Source organism: Mastigoproctus giganteus, chromosome 1 (assembly GCF_048544385.1).
Source record: "Mastigoproctus giganteus isolate SK-2022 chromosome 1, ASM4854438v1, whole genome shotgun sequence".
NCBI lineage: Eukaryota > Metazoa > Arthropoda > Arachnida > Uropygi > Thelyphonidae > Mastigoproctus > Mastigoproctus giganteus.
In genome coordinates, this window is record NC_143575.1 from 36,837,873 (window position 1) to 36,862,573 (window position 24,701).

Sequence of the window (24,701 nt, forward strand, 5' to 3'; positions counted from 1 at the left end):
TGTGTTCGGGAATCTCTTGGTAGTTGGTGTGCAAGAAGTTGTTGTTATTGTAGGGTTTAAGGCGCTTCAGCCATTTAGAACATATTGTGCCATATAGATGATGTCTATAAATTCTGTGTGTTCGGAGGTCGGCTTTCGGTTTGCTAGGCGAAAAACTCGAGTTTCGGGAGAGAAAACCATGTTACCCTCGCCTGAGACCGACTAACTTCGCGAAATTGTGACAAAGGCACATACAAATTCCTCGCGTCATTGATGGGATTCGAACTCAAGTCTTTTCCATCCAGTGTGGGGATTGGTTGGTTGTTGTAGGGTTTTAGGTGCAGCAGCAACTTAAGCCATATCGCGCCGTATATGTCTGTAAATTGCGTGTATCGATTTACTGTTTGCTGGACGAAAAATCCCGAATTTCTGAGAAAAACCATGCTACACTCGCCTGAAACCGACTAACTCAGCCACCTTGCGAAAAAGGGCCATAAAATTTGTTGCGTCACTGACTGGGTTCGAATTCAGGTCTTTTCCGTCCGGTGTGAGAGGATGGTGACTATACCATCTGGGCTGTGTATGAGGACGAACATTAAATAAATACACTTGGAATGAACATAATCTAAAGTAATCTTACAAAATTGCTAATGTTAGTAACGAGTTTGTCCGGAAACCGTTTCATACACTTTGATTGTTGAGTAATAGCAAGAGTTGAGTATCTTAATTATTCTGGGATGAAAGTTGTCCGGCAAGCACACTATATCGGGAAAGCCTGCGGAACATTAATTTGGAAAGTGAGACATGTGTCAACCCAATTTTTAGTACATATAATAATTCATTCTGTGTAAAAGAATAAGAGTTTACCTCAGTATGATACTAGAACACTTCCGTATGATACTCTCCGGAAATAAAAACGAAAACAATTAAAAAACGTTTTCGTTTTAATTTCTGGAGAGTATCATGGGGAAGTGTTCTACGTATCATATTCATAAACTCTTATTCTTTTACAAATATTAATAAAGCGTAGAACGTATTGAGTATTATAGCTCTGGTTCATATATCAAATAATTCATTCTGTATAAGACTTATGAATAAATAATTAAACTTTGTATTTCGGTGGAGAATGTGGAAGTTAATTAGGCAGAAATTAATCATTAAATTTCAAAAGGAAAAAAAAAAAAAAACGACGCAGGTTCCATGTATAGTTGCAAATTAACAGTTTATTCACTGTTACAAGGGTTGGCAAGAAAGATTTTATACACAAAACCTCCACTTAACAAAATAAAATTGCAATTAATATCAACGCTTCGAATCTGCTTTAGATTTCCATTTTCAACACAAGTTGCTATAATATGACTTGAAAATTCCTCAAAGCAGTTTCAAAACGTTGAAATTGATTGCAATTTATTTCGTTAATTGAACGTCTCTTTGTGCACAAAATGCTTTTCCACCTCTGCATAATAATTAACAAATCTTTTAATTTGCACATATAATTAATATCTGTGTTTTTACCATTTGAAATTTAATAAATTTATTCCAAAGTAACTAGTAGCATTGAGCAAAATAAATATCATTGATGAATGCACAAAACAACAATGGGCCCACCACCGAACCCTGGAGAAGTCCACTAATAACATTTGTCCACAAAGAGCAGTGTCCATTGATTACCACTCTCTGTCTTCTCCCACTTAACCATCCCTTTAACTATAGCAGCAATTTGCCTCCAATGCTACACTGCTCCAATCTGTGCAGTAGTCTTTTATGTGCAACAGTATCAAAGGCCTTTTTAAGATCCAAATATATGATATCAAAGTTATTCTTTGCATCCAGTTCCTTTATAACTACATCAGAGTATCTAATCAAATTGGTCAGACAAGACTTGCCCTTTAACAAACCCATGCTGTGTCCGAGCTATAACTGAAGTCTTGTCTAGATGATCCTGCAATGCTTCTTTAACCAGTGTCTCCATTAATTTCTCTGGAACAGAAGTTAAACTAACAGGTCTATAATTACTTGTGTCAGCCTTTGATCCTCCTTTGTGAACTGGGGTCACATTTGCACATCTCCAGTCTATGGGTACCTCCCCCGAGTCCAAGGAAGTTCTCATAATTATGGCTAAGGGTTTGTTTACTTCCTTTGTTGCCTCCTTTAATATAACTGGATAGATTCCATCCACCCCAGTTGCTTTTCTTATGTTTATCTTCAACAATTTCTCCTCCACTTTACTCTCAGTTATTACAAGATTATCTAGCTTACTTCCAGAGTTTAATACACCTCTGGCATTCCCCTCCCTGAATAACTCCTCGTGTGTGAATGTAGATGCAAAATACTCATTTAGTTTGTTAGCTACCTGAGCAGGATCATCAACAGTTGAACCATCTAACTTAAAAAGCATGCAAGAAAGCATGCTTTTAAGTTTACTTTCTGGCATAATTTTTGTAAAGAGCAGCGGCCAAAAAATAAAATTAAAAAAAAAAAACCTTTCCACATCACCTGTCTATTCCCTCCAATAATTTGTCTCTAATAATAGTTCTTCCTTGAATTTATTCGACCTACCCACTTGAACAAGAGGTGGAGGTTTGTTCCACCAACAAATTTTGGTTTGTCTTGCGCCAGCAAGACAAACCGAAATTTGCAATGAACCTTTCTCAATTTGAATTTATGCTCCCTCATGTGTGTTGTCTGAGCAAGAGTATGTGTGTTGTCTGGACGCCCTGGGCCCCGACTTCTGAAGGGCCCACGCAAAATCCCAACAAATTAGTTGAACTAATATGTTCAACTATTAGTTCAAAACTTTGTGATTATTATTATACTATTATTAATTATATTATACATATATTATATTCAAATTTTATCGGAAATAAAACATTAATAGTACATAATATTTTTTATTTATTTTAAAAAATGGTTAACATGTATTTTTATTTTCCCTGTCTCTCTCTCTTTTTTAAGGGGCCCAATATTTTCTTCTGCGCCCGGGGCCTCAACCGATCTTAATCCGCTACTGTTTAAGACCTATTCCGTTGTAGCTCTTGGAGGTGTCTTGATTGACCCACATCTCTCTTGTCTGTAGGTTTGTAGTTAAAGGCTAATTTTGGGATCCAGTCTAGATTCATTCTTTCTATGTGGCAGATCCATTTTTCTGATACCATTTTATGTAATTTACTGTGTTTTCTACTTTTAATTTTTAATTTCTCACGAATATCTAAATTTCTTTTTTTTTTCTTTTCACGAATATCTAAATCTCATTTTTTTTTCTGCTTCTACTTTGTCTGCATCTTTCTTATTTATGATCCAAGTCTCACAGCTGTAGAAGAGGGCTGATTTTTAAGTGATGTTGGGCAGTCGTAATTTTGTTTCAGTTGTCATTTGTTTTCCGAAGTTGCGTTTAATCGTTATGTTCATTTTATTATATTTTTGTAGTTCAGTGTGGATGACTTTCCCTTCATTTGATATTAAATTTCCTAAATAGGTGAAATCAGATATTTATTCTATTAATTTGTCATCAATAACAATTTTGACTCCTTGTATGTTTTTTCCACATAATCATTTTGTGGTTTGATTTTGTTTTTGAGGTAGAGATTTTCATTTCGTACTTTTTGCCTATTTTATTCAGTTCGTTAGCTGCTATTTGTAATTCACCTTCCGATTTTGCAATTATAACTTGATCATCAGCATATAATATAATTTGGATTTTGTTCATGTTGTTCAACTGTATTCCGTATGTTATTATTATTATTATTATTATTATTATTATCATTAGCCATATGGTGCAAGGAAGCCTGAGACTTATGCTGCACCGGTCAAAAAAAAAAAAATTTTTTCCCCCCTATTACCCTGAGAGAGAGAGAGAAGTAGAAAGGAATCACCAAGAAAGGGAAGTATGATGATATCCAGCTCAGGATGGATTGAGCACAGTTGCTGTGCTCAATTATAAATTTGCTCGTGAGAAAACAAGACTTATCGGGCTTACAAAAGAAACACTGCTATCTATTCATGTAAATGATTCTGAATTTTACAGCTGGCCCTGATTGTACAGATAAATATACTTTGAATTTCCCGCTGTTGAAGCACTTCTCTCACTATGATATGAGTTAAAAACCAAATTCAACTCCTATGTATTTACCTATACTAAAGGAACAGTTACGCATGCGTTAGAATAGCCCTTGTCGCTAAAGCGCCTTTACGTTCGTCATACGTGTAGCAGTAGTGAGAAAAGTGAGTTGGGTTATGAATGAGGTACAGTTAGATTTTTTCGAGGGTGGACTAGAAGTTATCGAATCCGACCTTAGGGGGAAATAATAATTAGTGAAAACTCCATAAACAGTAAACTAATATTGTGTTGGAGTGAATTTTTAACTCGGATGAAATTAGTGAGAAACTGCATTTGTCCGACATATAGTCTACTCTTCAGTCAGAAACAAGCCTGCAGTATCATTTAATCATCATATTTCTCCGAAGTGTTTTTTTTTTTTTTTTTTTTTTTAAGTATTTTAGTTGAAATGACAAGCATAGCAGACAGGTTAGGTTTGGGAAATGAAAGGAAAGAATTTCGTTTAGGACGAAGTTTTGGGAGCAGCGGAAATTCGGCATTTCATTCCATCAGATGTAAGTGTAACATATGTATGCTTGTCTTTGCCATTGAAATACTGACATGCATTGTACATTCTGTATTTTGGTTGAAATAACTTTTAGCATCTAGTGATGTAACGATTTAAAAATGCAGGCAGGTTTTATTAAGACATTTATCAAGTTTCTGAACAGGCGTGTTTTATACATAAAAAAGTTAGCAAAATAACTTTCCCAAAATCCATATTGCAAATTGAATGAGGTTGCGCTTATTTCTTCAGTTACCATAAAATATTTATTATTTTTATTTTCGAATGAGCTGCAGTTGTGTATAAACAACTTCACTACAAATTATCTCCTACCTTTGTTAGCAAACTTTGCTAATTAATGGTTCCTGTAATGTGACCTTGATCGTGAACGTGAAAACTAAGTAGAGAGGCATTCCAGACAATTCGAGAATATTTCATTTTTGTCGAGCAACTTTTTATCTATCTAACCTTTGAATTTTAATACCCTGCTAATTATAGTGAAAAGCAAGGTTTGGCCTTTTCCTTCCCCCCCTCTCTTCTCCCGGCCTAGGCTTAGTACTTACTTTCTGATACCAAGTACAGTATTTAGTTATTAGAAAGCTTCGTGTTTCCACAAGTTGTATTGATATTGCTCCACTTTTAAACAGTTGGCTTGCTGAAAAGTTAATATGCCAAGTAGTTTAGTACCAAAGCGACTTGTGGACACAGTTTATTTTAAGTATTTAGACCATAGCTTTTTCTTATGCAGTTTAAACCTTGCAGGCTGGCCTGAGCCAGTCATTATTTCAAGTAGTTCAAAGAAGTTTGTCTAATTTTTCAAGTTCACTGCTTGTATTTCTTAAAACTGTTAGACCATTGACTCTCAGTAAAGGCTGCATATTAAAATAAAGTGCATTTTGTTAAAAAAATATATAAAAATAAAATTTCCTTAATATCGTTGTTATCAGATGATTACCATTCTTATTAGTGAAACTTAATTGTTACTCCTAATTACGCCGACCGGGCTAGCCGAGTGGGTAAAATACCTGCCCGGCAACCCAAAGGTCGCGGGTTCGATTCCCGCCTCGGGCTTGGATCAAAGTACTGCAAAAACCTTGGGAGGTGCAATATGGCCACAGAAGCCGATGCGCCAACAACTACCAAATCAAAAAAAAAAAAAAAAAAAACTCCTAATTACACATTCACAAATTATTAAAATTAACTTTGATGGATGGAGTTTTTGATATGGCAAGTTTAGAAAACTTTTTATTGCTGTAGGAAAAGAATTGCTACCTTGCTGAAGATCTTATGTGATTAGTTTGTGTGATGTGGCTGAAGTTCTCTTGCTATGTTTCACTTATCATGATTGACACCACAGCAGCTGCCATTCTAGAACACATTCTAGAATGGCAGCTGCTGTTGTGTCTAGAACACATTATAGAACACTTTGAAATGTTTTCACTTTTCATCAAAGATTAACTAGAAAGATTAACACATTCTAGAACACTTTGATGAAAACTGATGCTGTTGTTGTGAGTTTAAATGAGCAGAGGAAGTGGAAAATTCATTTCCTTCACTTTGAATGGCCTTTAGAACATTTCAGAACCCTTACCAAAATTATACTTTCTGTTGGAATGGAAGCAATAACAATATGATTCACTTTGCCAAAATTCGATACTTTTGTGATACATCTTAATATCTAACAAAAATGACAATAAAAAAAATAAATAAAAAAAAAAAATATATATATATATATATATATATATATAATGTCAAGGTAACAGTCACAGATCACAAATTTATTGAAGTTGGCTCCCAGTGCTTTCTGTGTATTGTTGCTATTGATGAGTTGTTTTTCCTCACCTTATTCATGGACTAATGTTATCAGTGGAGTCCCACAGGATTCGGTGTTGGGTCCAATGTTGTTTTATATATTTATCAGACATTGATGAAAGTATATCAAGGAACTAATCTTGGAGGCTACCAGGCTTTACATACCAACTAAGAAATATTGTTCAAGGTTTAGGCCTAAATGGTTGTCAGATGAACTAATGAGACATGTGGCAGAGAAGAAAAATGCATGGGATACATACAAATTAATGGGTGACATTGAAGCCTATGATAGATATAAGTTGGTCTGTAACCAAGTCACAAAGGAGATTAGGCAGGCAAAGGCAGACTACGAAAAATACTTGGCAAAGGATGCAAAGAAAAACAGAAAAGAGTTCTTTACATATTTAAACTCAAGAAGGAAAGGGATGAATCAGATTGGTCCACTGGATATTGATGGTTCAACAGTTGAGGATCCTGCTCAGGTGGCTAACAATCTAAACGAGTATTTTGCATCTACATTCACGCATGAGGAGTTATTCAGGAAGGAGAATGATGTAGGTAAAGTAAACATTGGCAGTGAGCTGGATGATTTTGTAATAACTGAGAGGAAAGTGGAGGAGAGATTGTTGAGGATAAACATAAAAAAGGCACCTGGGGTGGATGGGATCTATCCAGTTATATTAAAGGAGGCAGCAAAGGAAGTAAGCAAACCCCTAGCCATAATTATGAGAGCTTCTTTGGACTCAGGGGAGGTACCCATAGACTGGAGATGTGCAAATGTAATCCCAATTCACAAAGGAGGATCAAAGGCTGACACAAGTAACTATAGACCTGTTAGTTTAACTTCTGTTCCAGGTAAATTAATGGAGGCACTGGTTAAAGAAGCACTGCAGGATCATCTAGACAAGAATTCAGTTATAGCTCAGACGCAGCATGGTTTTGTTAAGGGCAGGTCTTGCCTGACCAATTTGATTGGATTCTATGATGTAGTCACAAAAGAACTGGATGCAGGGAATAACTTTGATATTATATATTTGGATCTTAGAAAGGCTTTTGATACTGTTGCACATGGAAGACTGCTGCACAAATTGGAGCAGTGTGGCATTGGAGGCAAATTGCTGCTATGGATAAGGGGATGGTTGAGTGGCAGAAAACAGAGAGTGGTAATCAATGGACACTGCTCAACGTGGACTAATGTTATTAGTGGAGTTCCTCAGGGTTCAGTGTTGGGTCCGTTGTTATTTTCGGTGTTTATGAATGATATTGATGATGGGATATCAAGTTTAATGTCCAAGTTTGCAGATGATACAAAGGTTGGCAGGGTTGTTAAGGACACCACTGACGCTATGCTGCTGCAACAGGATCTGGAAAGGTTGAACAGATGGGCTGAGAGGTGGCAAATGAAGTTTAACATTGACAAATGTAAATTACTACATATGGGAAACAGTAACCCCAGAGCAACGTATCAACTCTGTGGTACTACACTGACAGTGGTGGAGAATGAAAAGGACCTGGGGGTAATTGTGCAGGCAGATATGAAGTTCTCTGAGCAGTGCAGACGAGCTGCAAGAGTAGCTCATGGTGTCTTGTCAATAATATACAGGAATTTTTCTAGCAGGGATAAGCAGGTGATTATTCCCTTGTATAAGGCAATGGTTAGGCCACATCTTGAGTACTGTATACAGGTCTGGAGGCCTCATTTCAAGAAGGATGTAGAGCTGCTGGAACGGGTACAGAGAAGGGCAACAAGATTAGTGAATGGAACAAAGGGTTGCTCTTACGAAGAAAGGCTTAAGTTTTGCAAATTACAGTGTCTGGAGACTAGGCACCAGCGAGGTGATCTGATAGAGGTGTATAAGGCTTTGAATGGTTTGAGCATGCTCAATGCCAATGGGACTCTTCATCTTGCTCAGAATAATCACCTCAGAGGGCATAAATTCAAATTGAGGAAGGACGGATGTCGGATAGATGTGCGGAAATTTGCCTTTGGCCAGCAGGTGGTTGGTTGGTGGAACCGACTTCCATCACTTGTTGTTGAAGTTGATAGCCTAAACAAATTTAAAGCTCAACTGGACAGGTATTTCGAACGAACGGAGGGGTGAAATGGGAGTGGTGTGTGTTTTTTTTTTTTTTGGCTGATGCTGAATAAGCTTGCTTTCTTGCATCATATGCCTCTACTAATGCTAATGTATATCAGGCTTATTGTCGAAGTTTTCAGATGATACAAATGTTGGCAGGGTTGTTAATGACAGTGTGCTACTGCAACAGGATCTTGAAAATTTGGGAAGATATGCTGAGAAGTGGCAACTGAAGTTTAATATTGACAAATGCAAAGTACTGCATATAGGCAGAAGTAACCCCAGTGGAACATACCAACTGTGTGGTACTACACTTAACGTGGTAGAAAATGAAAAAGAACTGGGAGTAATTGTGCAGTCAGATATGAAGTTTTCTGAGCAATGTAGCCTGTCTACATTTCTGAGCAATGTAGACAGGATGCCAGGGCAGGTCATGGGGTTTTGTCAATGATATACAGGAATTTTGCTAGCAGGGAAAAGGAGGTGATTGTCCCTCTTTATAAGGCAATGGTCAGGCCACACCTTGAGTACTGCGTACGGATCTGGAGGCCTCATTTTAGGAAGGATGTAGATTTGCTTGAGTGTGTACAGAGAAGGGCAACGAGATTGGTGAGGGGAATGAAGGGATCCTCTTACCAAGAGAGGCTTAAGTTCTGCAAATTGCAGCGGCTGGAGACTAGGTACCTGCGAGGTGATCTGATTGAGGTGTACGAGGCCTTGAATGGGTTGAGCATGCTGAATTCTGATGGGATTCTTCCACTTGTTCAGATTACAAACTTAAGGGGGCATAAATTCAAATTGAAGAAAGACATGTAGAATGGATGTGCTGAAATTTGCCTTTAGCCAGAGAGTGGTTAATCGCCGGAACAAACTTCCACCTGTCATGGAAGTTGAAAGGTTAAATAAATTTAAGGAGGAACTGGACAAACATTTAGAGGGAATGGTTGTGTGAATTTTTTTTGGCTGATGCTGCATAAACTCGTACGCTTGTTTTTTTGCATCACATGCCACTATTACTACTACTACCTAATTTATTTTAATGAAACTGTGATGTCAAATTAGTTTAGCCAAATAGAGATGATTTAATCAAGTTCTTATTTCTAATTATTCTTAAAAGAAGTCAGTATGTTTACTTGGCAGTGTAATGTTTTATAAAACTAACAAATTCCACACCTGCATCTTGTTGTCATTGTAGTTAAGCAAAAATCTGATCAATCGCATACTGCTTTCCACCTGTAAAAAATACTACATAACTGTCAGTATATGTGATAGTGTGTACAGTTATTATAGTTGTTGGGGTTCTCACAGAAAGATATGTGCAAGCTACAACTAATAGGTATGCAGTTGGTATGTATACAAAAGAATTGGATGCAAATGAACGCTGGAAACATATTTATATAAACGTTAGTGTGTTTTATTACTGTGTAGGGTTTGGAAATTATGTTGCTCTCACAACAAGATAAACCGTTTTTATCACATAAACATTTTTTTCTTATTCCTCTAAATAATTAATCACATTCTTTTCAATTTCACTTATAAATAGCAGAGAAGGCATAATTCAAATAACAGAAGACTAATAGAGAATTATACAAGGAGTGAGGGAATGATGCCAGCAGTGGGGAAGATGAATCGCAGATTAGTAACATATATGACATACCCGATATCCTTCCTGATGAGGTGGAACATGCATTGAAGAAAATGAAGAATCAGAAAGCCCCGGGGAAGATGAAGTTACTGTAGAGTTGTTAAAATTGGGAGGAAGAGACATGACACAGAAACTGGCAAGCCTCTTCACAAAATGCATTAGAAAAGGTGTGATGCCTAAGGAATGGAGTAATGCAATCATAGTTTTGCTGCATAAGAAAGGAGATAAATTGGAAATTATAGACCAATTAGCTTGTTTTTCCACATCTACATGTTCTTCACAAGGGTTATTACTGACAGATTAGAAAAAAAATACCGGATGATAATCAACCGAAAGAGCAAGCTGGCTTTAGGACAGGATTCTCAACTATGGATCACCTTCACGTAATATTACAGCTGATGGAGAAAGCAAATGAATATAAAACACCATTATGCCTGGTATTTGTGGATTATGAAAAAGCATTTGACTCCATACAGCATAAGACAATGTTTCGAGCACTGGAAAGACAAGGCATAGATACCCCATATATTATGATTTTGAAGAAAATATATGAGAACGCTACTTCCTTTATTATACTAGACAAAGACAGTAGCAAATTTAAAATCGAGAAAGGAGTTTGACAAGGTGAGACAATATCTCTTTAAGGGCACAAAAGGCGATATAGGTGTACACGTTGGCACTAATGATATTAAGAGTAGGAGACTGGCGGAATTACTTAACAAGTACAGGTCACTGTTGAAAAAAAGCCGTGAATTAGGGTTGAATTTGAAAGTGCCTGCAATTCTGCCCAGACACGATAGGAGGGAGTATATGATGAGAGCCCTGTCGATCAATTCGGCCCTGGAAAGATTGTGCAAGGCTCAAGGGGTAGAATTTTTTTCAGTCTGGTCTGTACTTGTTAACAGGAGAAACTGCTTCTACAGGGATAGGATACACTTAAATAGAAAGGGTGCAAGAATGTTTGCTGATGCTATCGAGGCAGTGTTAGGTGCGTCGGAAAACCGCTAGAGTGGGGGGATACAAGGACTAATAGATTAATAGTAGCCATTGGCAGGGGTGAAAGTGATTCTTACACTACTTCTATTGGAATGAGCCGCAGTCTGAAAAATAAGATGCAGGATATTTCAGAGACTGCTGGGAATCATTGGGGTACAAGTAAACACATGGGTTGTGTTAGGGTAGCTAAGAAAAAGAACAGGTGCATGTATACTTGCGTGTACACCAATGCTAGGAGTTTAGTAAATAAACTTGATAAATTTGAGGTATTGCTCAAAACATCAAAGGCAGATATTGTGGTGATTTCAAAAACGTGGTGTCACACAGATATAAGGAATGCAGAACTGGAATTTGGGGAGTACAATGTCTACAGAAGGGATAGACAGGATCGGAAGGGAGGAGGGGTTATGCTATTAGTTAAGAAATACATATAATCCAAGGAAGTGAAGCCAGTCAACATTGCTGGACAGTGCAGTGTTGAGTCAGTTTGGTGTGACACAAGCATTGGGAGATCAAAATTGAGAGTAGGAGTGTGCTTTGGCCTAATGACTCTGATGAGTATAATAAGAAATTGTACAGGGAAATAGAGTTGGCCAGTAAATCAGAGAGTCTTATAATGGGGGATTTTAATTTCTCAGATATTGACTGGAATTTGGGGGCTGGTCACTCACACACTAGCAAGGCTTTTGTGGATTTATTGGATGATTGTTTTCTACATCAGCATGTTTGGGAGGCAACTAGAGGGAGTAATACTCTTGATTCGATTATCAGCAGTGATTCTTCATGCATTAAGAATCTGCAGGTAAATGAACCACTAGGTGGCAGTGATCACAGTGTGCTGAAGTGGGATTTACTCAAAGAGGTAACTACCATTAGGGGTAAAGGGAAGGGTTATTGCTTTCGTAAAGGCGACTATGATGGACTGAGACAGTATTTAAATTCTATACAGTGGGACCAACTGATGATGTTACCAACAGCAAATTCAAAATGGGAAGCATTCAAAGAACATATCTTGGAAGCTACTAGGCTTTACATACCAACTAAGAAATATTGTTCAAGGTTTAGGCCTAAGTGGATGTCAGATGAACTAATGAGACATATGGCAGAGAAGAAAAATGCATGGGATGCATACAAATTAACACGTGACATAGAAGCCTATGATGATACAAGTTGATCTGTAACCAAGTTACAAAGGAGGTTAGGCAGGCGAAGGCAGATTACGAGAAAACTTTGGCAAGGGATGCAAAGAAAAACAGCAAAGAGTTCTTTACTTATGTAAACTCTAGAAGGAAGGGGATGAATCAGATTGGTCCACTTGATTTTGATGGGTCAACTATTGATAATCCTGCTCAGGTAGCTAACAAACTAAATGAATATTTTGCATCGACATTCACACATGAGGAGTTATTCAGCGAGGGAAATGCCAGAGGTGTATTCAACTCTGACAGTAAGCTAGAGAATCTTGTAATAACTGAGAGTAAAGTGGAGGAGAAATTGTTGAAGATAAATACAAGAAAGCACCTGGGGTGGATGGGATCTATCCGGTTATATTAAAGGAGGCATCAAAGGAAGCAAACCCTTAGCCATAATTATGAGAGCTTCCTTGGACTCAGGGGAAGTACCCATGGACTGGAGATGTGCAAATGTGACCCCAATTCACAAAGGAGGATCAAAGGGCGACACAAGTAATTATAGGCCTGTTAGTTTAACTTCTGTTCCTGCAAAATTAATGGAGGCACTGGTTAAAGAAGCACTGCAGGATCATCTAGACAAGACTTCAGTTATAGCTCAGACACAGCATGGTTTTGTTAAGGTGAAGTCTTGGCTGACCAATTTGATTGGATACTATGATGCCGTCACAAAAGAACTGGATGCAGGGAATAACTTTGATATTATATACTTGGATCTTAGAAAGGTTTTTGATACTGTTGCACATGGAAGACTGCTGCATAAATTGGAGCAGTGTGGCATTGGAGACAAATTGCTGCTATGGATAAAGGGGTGGTTGAGGGGGAGAAGACAGAGCGGTAATCAATGGACACTGCTCATCGTGGACTAATGTTATTAGTGGAGTCCCTCAGGATTCAGTATTGGGTCCATTATTGTTTTCTGTATTTATAAATGATATTGATGATGGTATATCAAGCTTAATGTCCAAGTTTGCAGACGATACGAAGGTTGGCAAGGACACTACTGACACTATGCTACTGCAACAGGATCTGGAAAAGTTGAGCAGATGGGCTGAGAGGTGACAAATGTAAAGTACTACATATGGGAAACAGCAACCCCAGAGCAACGTATCAATTCTGTGGTACTACACTGACAGTGGTAGAGAATAAAAGGGACCTGGGGGTGGTTGTGCAGGCAGATATGAAGTTTGACGGGCTGCAAGAGTAGCTCATGGTGTATTGTCGATGATATATAGGAATTTTTCTAGCAGGGATAAGGAGGTGATTATTCCCTTGTATAAGGCAATGGTCAGGCCACACCTAGAGTACTGTATACAGGTCTGGAGGCCTCATTTCAAGAAGGATGTAGAGATGGTGGAACGAGTACAGAGAAGGGCAACAAGATTGGTGAATGGAACAAAGGGGTGCTCTTACGAAGAAAGGCTTAAGTTTTGCAAATTACAGTGTCTGGAGACTAGGCACCAACGAGGTGATCTGATAGAGGTGTATAAAGCCTTGAATGAATGGTTTGAGCATGCTCAATGCTGATGGGATTCTTCCTCTTGCTCAGAATAATCACCTGAGAGGGCATAAATTCAAATTGAGGAAAGACAGATGTAGGATAGACGTGAGGAAATTTGCCTTTAGCCAGCAGGTGGTTGGTTGATGGAACAGACTTCCATCCCTTGTCGTGGAAGTTGATAGCCTAAATAAGTTTAAGGCTCAGCTGGACAGGTATTTCGAACGAACAGAGGGGTGAAGCGGAAGTGGTTATTTTTTATTTATTTTTTTTGGCTGATGCTGCATAAGCTTGCTTTCTTGCATCAAATGCCTCTACTAATGCTAATCTCCAAAGTTGTTTACTGCTACCCTTGAAGCTTTCAGAAGGTTAGACTGGTTGCAGAAAGGAGTCAATGTGAATGGAGAGTACCTAAACTATATACGTTTTGCAGATGACATTGTATTCATAAGCCAGGATCCCAAAGAATTAGAAGAAAATCTTTATCAGTTATGCAGAGTTAGTAAGGAGTTTGGACTAAAGATGAATATGGCTAAAATAAAAGTAATGATGAACAAGTATGCCATAGAAAGGGATATAATCATTGAAGGAGCAGTAATGGAAAAGGTGGAGTCATATACTTATTTGGGACAAGTCATCAGCTGTAATAATGATAAATGGCTGGAAGTCAAGAGAAGAATAAATTTTGGATAGATAGCTAGCATTCAGAAAACAGTTTTCTGAATGCTAGCTATCCATCAGTATATAGTCACATACTGAGGAGTATATAGTCACATACTGAGGAGCAATTTCCTCAGTATATAGTCACATACTGAGGAGCAATTTCCAATTTGTCTGAAATGTAAAATAATGAACTAAAGTATGCTACCCACCATGACTTATGGAAGCGAAACTTGGGCACTCACCAAAAGAATGGAAGAGAAGCTGAGAACTACACAGCGAAGAATGGAACGAATTATATTGGGGATCAGACTGTTAGATAAGAAGAGAAACACATGGATTAGGCAGCAAACTCAAGTAAAGGACATTCTTATCAAAAACTGAAGAACTAAAATGGTCTTGGGCAGCACACATAGCTCGAAGACACGATGACAGATGGACTAAGAATAACAGAATGGTACCCAAGAGGAGCTGAAGAAAACCTAGAAGGCAACGACGGAGATGGATAGATGAAATTCATGAGTTTGTGGGTAGTAAATGGATGGCCATTGCACAAAACAGGAACTGGAAAGTTGCTGGAGAGGCCTTCATCCTGCAGTGGATTGAAAATGGCTGATGATGATGATTCTTTTCAAAGATCTGGAGACTGGAATTTAAAATAAAAGCATAAATTATTATGCTAATGCAAAGGTTTGTCAAACAAGAAAGAAGAATGTAGTGTACTTTCATCAGAAAAGCTATGAACTGTTTTTTATTTTGAAAAGAGGTCATTGATATACAAAAGAAAAGAATGAAATCTTGAAGTACTTCGGTGTTGATTAAGAAGTTTCAAGGAAGAGAGCCATATGCCATCACAAACATGAGAGAGAGAGAGAGAGAGAGAGAGAGAGAGAGAGAGAGAGAGAGAGAGAGAGAGGGAACTGGATACCTAGTTTCAAAAAGGAACAAAGAAGTTCATTTTGAAATTTTAATGGCAATTTCTGAAGATTAATCTGTAGATTTTATGTAGTGCCCTAAACATCAATTTTTGTCTCCCATTTTCTCACATTTGTATAAATTTCTGGTCTAATAAGTTATCAACACTGAAACATCAGCAGTATAGATGTTTATTATATCCATCACAACTATTTTGGTTACAGCAATATTTTTCAAACCTTTTGGATAGAAAAAATTTTGGCAAACATTTTGGACTAGTATCACAAGTGCAAATTAATAAACTGGCTTTTGACAGTTTATTAATTTGCTATGTGCAAAAGATTAATAAACTGGCTAAAAAAACTAGTAGAAAGGAAAGAAAAACAAGTTTTTTTTCAAGCAGTACATATGTGACTATTGCATGAAATGCATTAAATACTAAATCAATAGCAAATTTTCTTCAAAGCATGATTTAACCTTGAAAAATGTTAACAGTTTGGAACAAGTGTGGATGAACATGCCCTGTTGATATGTATGAATACTAACACATTTTCCAAAAAAAGAAAAGACCCATGTTGGAGGGCAGAAGGCTAATATTATGTTTTTAATTCCAATGTATGCAAATTCAAGAAAATTATATAGAATAGGCGAGAACTGTCAAGATATTAATTTAATCAGGTGCAACGTGTAAGTGATGAGAAAGCAAAAACAAGATTGTGGAATGTTATAGACGAAATAAAGTGTGATGAATATGATGGCAGTTTATGTTGTTTGGTTTTTAGAAGCATTAGCAACTAAGGCCATATTGCTCCGGGGATATGCGGTGGTCATTCCTTGACCTTTCCGCATCCTCCGTATTTGGTGGTCACAGGCTTGAAGCCTGGTCTAATCAAGAAGCGTGTGTTACGCACTGCTGCTCCTGCCCACCTGGCTACGGAGGCACCATGACTGTTTATGTAGAGTTTTAATGTATTATCACAGAGCTTTAATTCTCCAAAGATAGACTGGCACTTGCCAGTGGGTTGCTCATAGTGTCACTTTTCAGGTTGATTAGATTGCTTCTTATGTCAGCATGTTAAGAGATGCCACATTCTTGACTTAATTTTTATAAAAGACTTGCATTGATAACATAATTTATAAGGAACATATTTAAAGAGAGCCGTTGTGAAGGTTAAAGGTGGGGTTTTAATTTTTGCATGTGAAACCATGATGGCCTTAAGCATCATTTGAATTCTTTTCAGTGAGGAATATTAATGAATCTAACAAGTACAAATGCTAAAAGTTAATGTTCGGTGAAGTAACTCTAGATACTGCTCATATTTTTATATCTTTAAATGCTATTTTCAGACCTATACCAAAGTGGATAATGAATGAACAGAAGTTAGTAACAAAAAAGGAAGTTGCATGGTATATGGTATGAATATAAGTTAGCATTAGCATTAGTAGAGGCATTTGATGCAAGAAAGCAAGCTTATGCAGCATCAGCCAAAAAAAAAAAAAAAAACCCACTTCCACTTCACCCCTCTGTTCGTTCAAAATACCTGTCCAGCTGAGCCTTAAACTTATTTAGGCTATCAACCTCCACCACAAGGGATGGCAGTCTGTTCCAAGTTATCAAGAGTCACTAAATGTTATTACACATATAAATTAAGTTGACATACTTAGAATTTGAAATAATTTAGCAAGATGGGAAAAGTGCAATAATAAAGAATTTTATCCATATGTAACACTAGGATGAAGAAATTAAACCAAATCAATCCAGTCCATGTTGGTGTTTTCTTTTCTTTTTTTTTTTTTTTTTTTATTATTTTGTTTGATTGTACTGTTGGTCCACCAGATAACTGCTAAATTTTCAACTTGAATGCAAAAAAAGAAAAAGCAGCATGGATAAGGATTTATCTAGTGATAAAAGGAAGTGGTACGATAAATTGCCAAAAACCTGTTTATAATAATGGATGCATTTCTGGACTCAACTGAAATCCCAGCAGATTTATGCATACTGCATAAATGATTGCTGTGATGTGCAAATATCTCCCCAATTTACACAAGTGGTTCCATGGATGAAATGGGTAATTGTTAAAGCTCATATTCAAGCAAAATACTTACAGTCAATTTGTGTTTTCAGAAATTGTCTAACAATTTTAAGACAAAAATAAGTTTTTTTAAAATTTTTTGTAAAAAAACATTTGTCTTAAATTGCTTAAATTAAATCTCAAAGTAGTTAAAGGAAATTGTACATGTTTCTATAAACATATGAGACATTTTCTGATTAAATAGATATTTGTTAACATACATGATTGATCATGTCAGAAGTAGAATGCATTTCTTAAGTTTCTTTTCTGAGACTGGAAAAAAAAATCTGTTTTAAATAACAAACATGGGAAACAGAAAAGCTGTCTTAATATTCTCCACACTTATTGTCACCAGTACTGAGAAGTATGGTAAATATCACATTTCTCAGTTCTGGTGACACTTTGCATTTTTCATTTATGGGTATTTCAGACTGCATAAATGATAGAAACGAGCAGTATCAAGATGTTCATTTTCTCTTCTTTATCTTCGCCTTCTTCCCACGTTTATATGGGGTCGGTATTTCCCTCCTTAATTCTTTTCCTCCATTCCTCCCTATCCTGGGCTTCCTCTCTCCTCCATCCTCTCTCTTTTAAATCCTCTGCCACCTTGTTCTTCCATCTCAGCTTAGGTCTCCCCCTCTTCCCTATCACCTCCAACTTTTCACCCCTCTTCCCCACATACTTCTCACTTCTTCGTTCCACATGTTCAAGCCACCTCAACCTAGATTCCTGGTTTATCTGTTTTATCTGTTTAAATTTAAGGAGGACAGGATAAGAAATGATGTAGTCATTTCTTATCCTGTCCTTCCTCGTCACACCACACATCCATCTTAGCATCCTCATCTCTGCCACTTCCATCTTCTTCTCCTGGGCCCTTGTAATCGCCCATGTCTCAGCACCGTACATCAATGTAGGTCTAACCGCAGTTTTATACACTCTTCCCTTCATTCTACAATTTACTTTCTTATCACACAGCACCCCACTCATCTTTCTCCAGTTCAACCATCCACATTGCACTCTATGCTGTATTTCTGCACTCAATCCTCCTTCCCTCTCAACGTTCGATCCCAGATACTTAAATTTTGAAACTGATGGTAGCTTTTCCTCCTGCAGTTTTATATAACTCATCTTCTCCATTCAGTACCATATATTCTGTCTTTGTTCTACTTATCCTCATGCCTCTCTCTCTTCCAATGCTTTCCTCCATTCCTCCAATTTCTTCTCTACCTTTCCTTGGGATGGTTTGCACAGCCGCGAACAGCATACTCTATGGTGCTCTACTCTTCACTTCTCTCACCAACACATCCATTACCAGATCAAACAGATATGGGCTAAGAGCTGATCCCTGGTGCAGTCCAACTTCTACAGAGAATCCCTCAGTCATACTTACACTACTCTTAACCTGAGTCACCGCTCCCTCGTACATTTCCTTCACAAGCCTTACGTACTTTTCTGATGCACCCTTCTTCCTCATGCATCTCCATACCTCTTGTCTGGGCATTCTATCATATGCTTTTTCCAGGTCTATGAACACCATGTGCATCTCTACTTGCAACTCCCGGGATCTTTCCATCACCTGCCTTAAAGCAAAGACCGCATCTGTTGTTCCTCTTCCCGGCATGAAACCAAACTGTTCCTTTCCTATTTCCGTCTCCTGCCTTATCCTTCCTTCCACAATTCTTTCCCAGATCATTCATTGAATGAGACATTAACTTTATTCCCCTGTAGTTCCCACATTCCTGCACATCACCCTTTCCTTTATAGATTGGCACAAGTATACTTTCCCTCCACTCATCGGGTATCCTCTCCTGCTGCCACAGTTTTTCCATAAAGTCCCATAGGATATTGATCCCTTCTTCTCCCAAACTTCTCCATACCTCTACTGGTATCTGATCAACACCTACTGCTTTCCCCCTCTTCATTTTTCTGAGTGTGCTTTCCACTTCTTTCCTGCTTATGCCTTCCACTACTCTTTCATTTGTCCCTCCATCCTCACACAATGCCCTTGGGTTTCCTCATTTAATAACTTCTTAAAATAGTCTTTCCATCCTTCCTTAACCTTCTCCTGGTCTTGTATAACCACTCATCTTTTATCTGTTTTATTGATGAGAAGTCCTTTGATGCCTTGTCTCTCGCTTTGGCTATTCTCATCAATTGCCTATCTCCATCTTCCCTTTTCAGTTCCCCATAGGCCTCGTCCACTGCCCTTGCCATTGCTATTGCCACAGCCCTTTTTTTCCCCTCCTTATTTGTTAATTTATATGCTTCTTTATCTTCCTGACTACCTGTTAAATCCCATCTTTTCTTCATCTCCTTTTGTTTTATCACTGATTGCACTTCCTCATTCCAGCACCAAGCCTCCTTTCCCTCCGACACCCCCTTTCCTGATGTTTTTCCCAACAACTCTTCTCCAACTTTCCTTATGATACAACTATTTAACTTCCACCACTTTTCCACGTCTTCTGGTAACTTTATTCCTTTTAGCACCTTTTCCCTAAACTCCTTCCTCAAATCCTCTTTCAATCGCCACCATTTTATCCTTTTCTCCCTCTGTCTTGAATATTTCTTACTTTTGTCCACTGCAACCTCCCAATCGACCACAAGCAATCTGTGTTGTGCAGACACATTTTCTCCGTTTACCACCTTGCTGTTCCTCATTTCCTTTAGATGCCTCCTACGGCACATGATATAGTCAATCTGGCTTGTCCTTTCCCCACTCTTGTATGTTATCAGCTGGCTTTCTTTCTTTTCAAAGTAGGTGTTAACTATTGCCAGGTCGAATGCGACTGCGTGTTCTACTATCCTCTCCCCGTTATTTCTTTCCCCAGTACTCCACCTTCCATAGAGAGATTGTGGATTTTATGCAAAGAAGAAGAGTGAAGATCCTATGCTTACAAGAGACAATTGGAAGGGAAATAAAGCAAAAGAGCTTGGCGAAGGATACTAGTTGTTCTTTAGGGGAATGGATGAGAGAGGAAGAAATGGAGCAGGTATTGTAGTTGATAAGGAGTTAAAAGATGGAGTGTGTGAAGTTAACAGAAGGAGTGAAGAAATGATTATGGCAATACCTCTCTTTCTCAGGTATTGCCCTGACCACTTGATCCATTTCCATCCAAAAACTGTCCTTTTCTTCTTCCCCGCATCCTACTTGTGGGGCATATGCACATACTATTGTGGTCAAGTGTCCACCCACTTCCAGTTTGAAGCTCATAATCCTATCACTCCTTCTGTTAATCTAACACACTCCATCTTTATCTTTTAACTCCTTATCAACTACAATATCTACTCTATTTCTTCCTCTCTCATCGCTCCCCTAAAGAACAACTTGTACCCTTCACCGAGCTCGTTTGCTTTATTTCCCTTCCATCTTGTCTCTTGTAGGCATAGGATCTTCACTCTTCTTCTTTGCATCAAATCCACAATCTCTCTACTCTTTCCATTCATCATACCAATGTTCCTATTCTAACACTTTTCATCCTCTTCTTCTCTGGCTGGACTAACTTTCTTAACCGAACCCATCCTTTGTTCGGTAGCCCTGACCCTTTTCTCACAGTTTCCGGGAGACGTGACTGCGCGTCGCTTATGGGGTACACTCTACCCATTCCACATCTATTTTCTGTCATTCTATCATTTTCTTTTGTTTTGGCATAGTTTTTTTATGGCCGGACGCCCTTCCTGACACCAACCCTCACCATTTACCCAGGCTTGGGACCGGCACCTACTGAGCTTGGCTTCAAGATGCTCTTTTCTATCATTGTTTAACATTTGTTAGTTTAGTCCAGCACCTTTTGCTTCAGTAGACATTTATTTTCTGTTATCTGCAAAGAATGATTCCATAAGTGAGTGTATTTTTAAACCAGATATTGGATAATTCACTTAACCTGTTTTGGTGATGGTACCATATCTATCGATAGCACAATGGTGTTTGTAAAAGATGACAAAAAAACCATTGAATTTCAGTAAGGAACATTTTGTTTCCCAGTATTTACAAATTTCTAAGTACAAAGCAGCTACCATTCAGAAGATTGGTGACAGGGAGACATGCATACTTATTGTGTATTTTGTAGTTTTCACTAGGCAGTCTTAATTTGATATATGCTAAGCTTTCAGTGATGTTGGCATTCCAGTTGAAATGCCGGGATTGTACATTATATAACAATATAATTGGTTATGTAACTACTTAATTTTTTTTTTCTCTGCAGCTGTTTTTTTACCTTTGTTTTCTATTCTATCTTTCTTTTCTCTTCTCTGCAGCTACTATTTATTTACTTATATATTTAATTGTATCTTGTATTGTGAATTAACTTTCACAACAAGTTGCCGAGGTATTGCACTGCTTTGAATAAGTAATTCCTCACCAGTGGAGAAGACTAATGTTACTTATTCTCGGTGAATACCACCACCACCACCCAGCCAGCACCATTTCGAAGCTCCTTGGCTTACTCATCGCTGGGTGGGCAGGTACCCTGTTGTTGCAGTAGTGACAACTCAGTTATGTTGTATCGATATGAGATACATTGCATTAGTAGAGTCATATGATGCAAGAAAACAAGCTTATGCAGTATCAGCCAAAAAAAAAAAAACAAACCCTCCCGTTTCACCCCTCCATTCGTTCCAAATGCCTGTCAAATTCAGCCTTAAATTTATTTATGCTGTCAACTTCCACAACAAAAGATGCAAGTCTGTTCCACCAATCAACTACTCGCTGGCTAAAGGCAAATTTCCACACATCTATCCTACAACTGCCTTTCCTCAATTTGAATCTGTGCCCCCCTCAGGTTCTTAATCTAAGCAAGAGGAAGAATCCCATCAGCATTCACCTTGCTCAACACATTCAAGGCCTTATACACCTCAATCAGATCACCCTGCAGGTGCCTACTCTCCAGGCACTGCAATTTGCAGAACTTAAGCCTTTCTTGCTAAGAGCACCCCTTTGTTCCCCTCACCAATCTTGTTGCTCTTCTTTGTACGCGTTCTAGCAACTCTACATCCTTCCTAAAATGAGGTCTCCAGACCTGTACACAGTACTCTAGGCGTGATGTGACCATTGCCTTGTATAACAGGATAGTCGTCTCCCTGTTAGCAAAATTCCTATATATCATTGACAAGACTCCATGACTTGCCCTGGCAGCCTGTCTGCATTTCTCAGCAAACTTCATATTTGACTACACAATTACCCCCAGGTCTTTTTCACTTTCCAGTTCCCTGAGTGTAGTACCACACAGTTGCTACGGTTCTCTTCGGTTATTGCTACTCATATGCAGTACTTTGCATTTGTCAATGTTAAACTTCAGTTGTCATCATCTGCAAACTTGTATCATCTGTATATGTATCATCTGCAAACTTGGACATTAAACCTGATATACCTTCATCAATATCATTAATAAATGTAAAAAATAACAATGGCCCAACACCGAACCCTGGAGAACTCCACTAATAACATTTGTCCATGAAAAGCCACTCCATGAATTTGTCCATTGAATACCACTATCTGCCATCCCCCACTCAACCATCCCTTTATTGATTGTAGCAACTTACCCTTAATGCCATACCTGTCCAATTTGTACGGCAGTCTTCCATGTGCAACTGTATCAAAAGCTTTCCTGAAATCCAAGTATATGAAATTAAAATTATTTTTGACATTCAGTTCCTTCGTGACCACATCATAGTATCCAGTCAAAATTTGTCAGACAAGACCGCCCTTTAACAAACCTATGCTGTCTTAACTATTACTGCAGTCTTGTCTAGATGATCCTGCAATGCTTCTTTAACCATTGAATCCATTATTTTCCCCAGAACACAAGTTAAACTAACAGGTCTATAGTTACTTGTGTCACCTTTTGAACCCCCTTTGTGAATTGCTGATACATTTGTACAACTCCAGTCCATGGGGACCTCCCCTGAATCCATAGATGCTCTCATAATTATGGCTTGTTTGCTTACTTCCTTTGCTGCCTCTTTTTTAATATAACTGGATAGATCCTATTCATCCAAGTTGCCTTTTTTATGTTTAACTTCAATTTCTCCTCCAATTTGCTCTCAGTTATTACAAAATCACTTAGCTCCTTGTTAGAGTTTGATAAACCTCTGGCACTCCCCTCATTGAATAACTCCTGTGTGAATATAGATGCAAAATACTCATTCAGTTTATCAACTACCTGAGCATGATCATCAATAGTCAACCCATCTATGTTAAGTGGTCCAACCTGATTCATCCCTTTCCTTCTAGAGGTTACATAAGTAAAGAACTCTTTACTGTTTTTATTTGCATCCTTTGCCAAAGATTTCTTGTAATCTGACTTCGCCTGCCTAACCTCCTTTGTGACTTGATTATAGACTAGTTTATATCTGCCATAGGCTTCTGTGTCACCTGATACTTTATATGCATCCCATAAATTTTTCTTCTCTGCCACGAGCCTCATTAGTTCATATGACGTCCATTTAGGCCTAAACCTTGAACAGTATTTCTTAGTTGGAATGAAAAGCCTGGTAGCCTCCAAAATTAAGTCCCTGATGGTTTCCCATTTAGAATTCAACATTGGTAACATCATCAGTTGATCCCACTGTATAGAATTTAAAAACTGTCCAAGATCCCTGTAGTCACCTTTATGAAAGCAAAAGCCCTTCCCTTTAGCCATGATGGTAGTTACATCTTCAAATAATTCCCACATCAGTACATTGTGATCACTGTCACCCAGTGGTTCCTTTATCTGCAAATTCTTAATGCATGAATAATCGCTGCTGGTAATCAGATCAGGAGTATTACTCCCTCTAGTTGCCTCTTGAACATGCTGCTGTAGAAAACAGTTATCCAATAAATCCAAAAAAGTCTTGCTAGTGTGCGAGTGAACAAACTAAGTTCCAGTCAATATCTGGAAAGTTAAAATCTCCCATTATAAGATATTCTGATTTACTGGACCACTCTGTTTCTCTGCACAATTGCTCATTATACTCATCAGATTCATTAGTGATACATATTGTGAATCTCATACATATGAAGTTCACAACTCGTTGTGAAGGTTGATTCACAATATGAGATACAATTAAAACAATGCCAATTATTGAATTGAACAGATCACTACAAACAAAAGGTGGTGCAAAAGAATTGACAATTCAGTGTCAGTAGTGAATCTTGAGCTTAGTCCCCTGGGAGTAATTATCCAGGCAGATACGAAGTTTTCTGTGTAGTGCAGGCAGTCTGCAAGAGTAGCTCATGGTGTATTGTACCAAATACGGAGGATGCGGAAAGGTCAGG

The 24,701-nt window shown here is 38.0% G+C and overlaps 1 protein-coding gene across 2 annotated transcripts in view; it reads left to right on the plus strand.

The window, feature by feature from the left end:
* Positions 1-4,462: 4,462 nt before the first annotated feature.
* Positions 4,463-24,701, plus strand: part of Eaf (ELL-associated factor) — a 164,340-nt gene continuing 144,101 nt past the window's right edge. For both annotated transcript variants that reach the window (XM_090379554.1, XM_090379546.1), the window contains exon 1: positions 4,463-4,590. In XM_090379554.1, the coding sequence (XP_090235680.1) occupies positions 4,485-4,590 (106 nt within the window). In that variant the 5' untranslated portion in view covers positions 4,463-4,484. The remainder of the gene's footprint in view (positions 4,591-24,701) is intronic.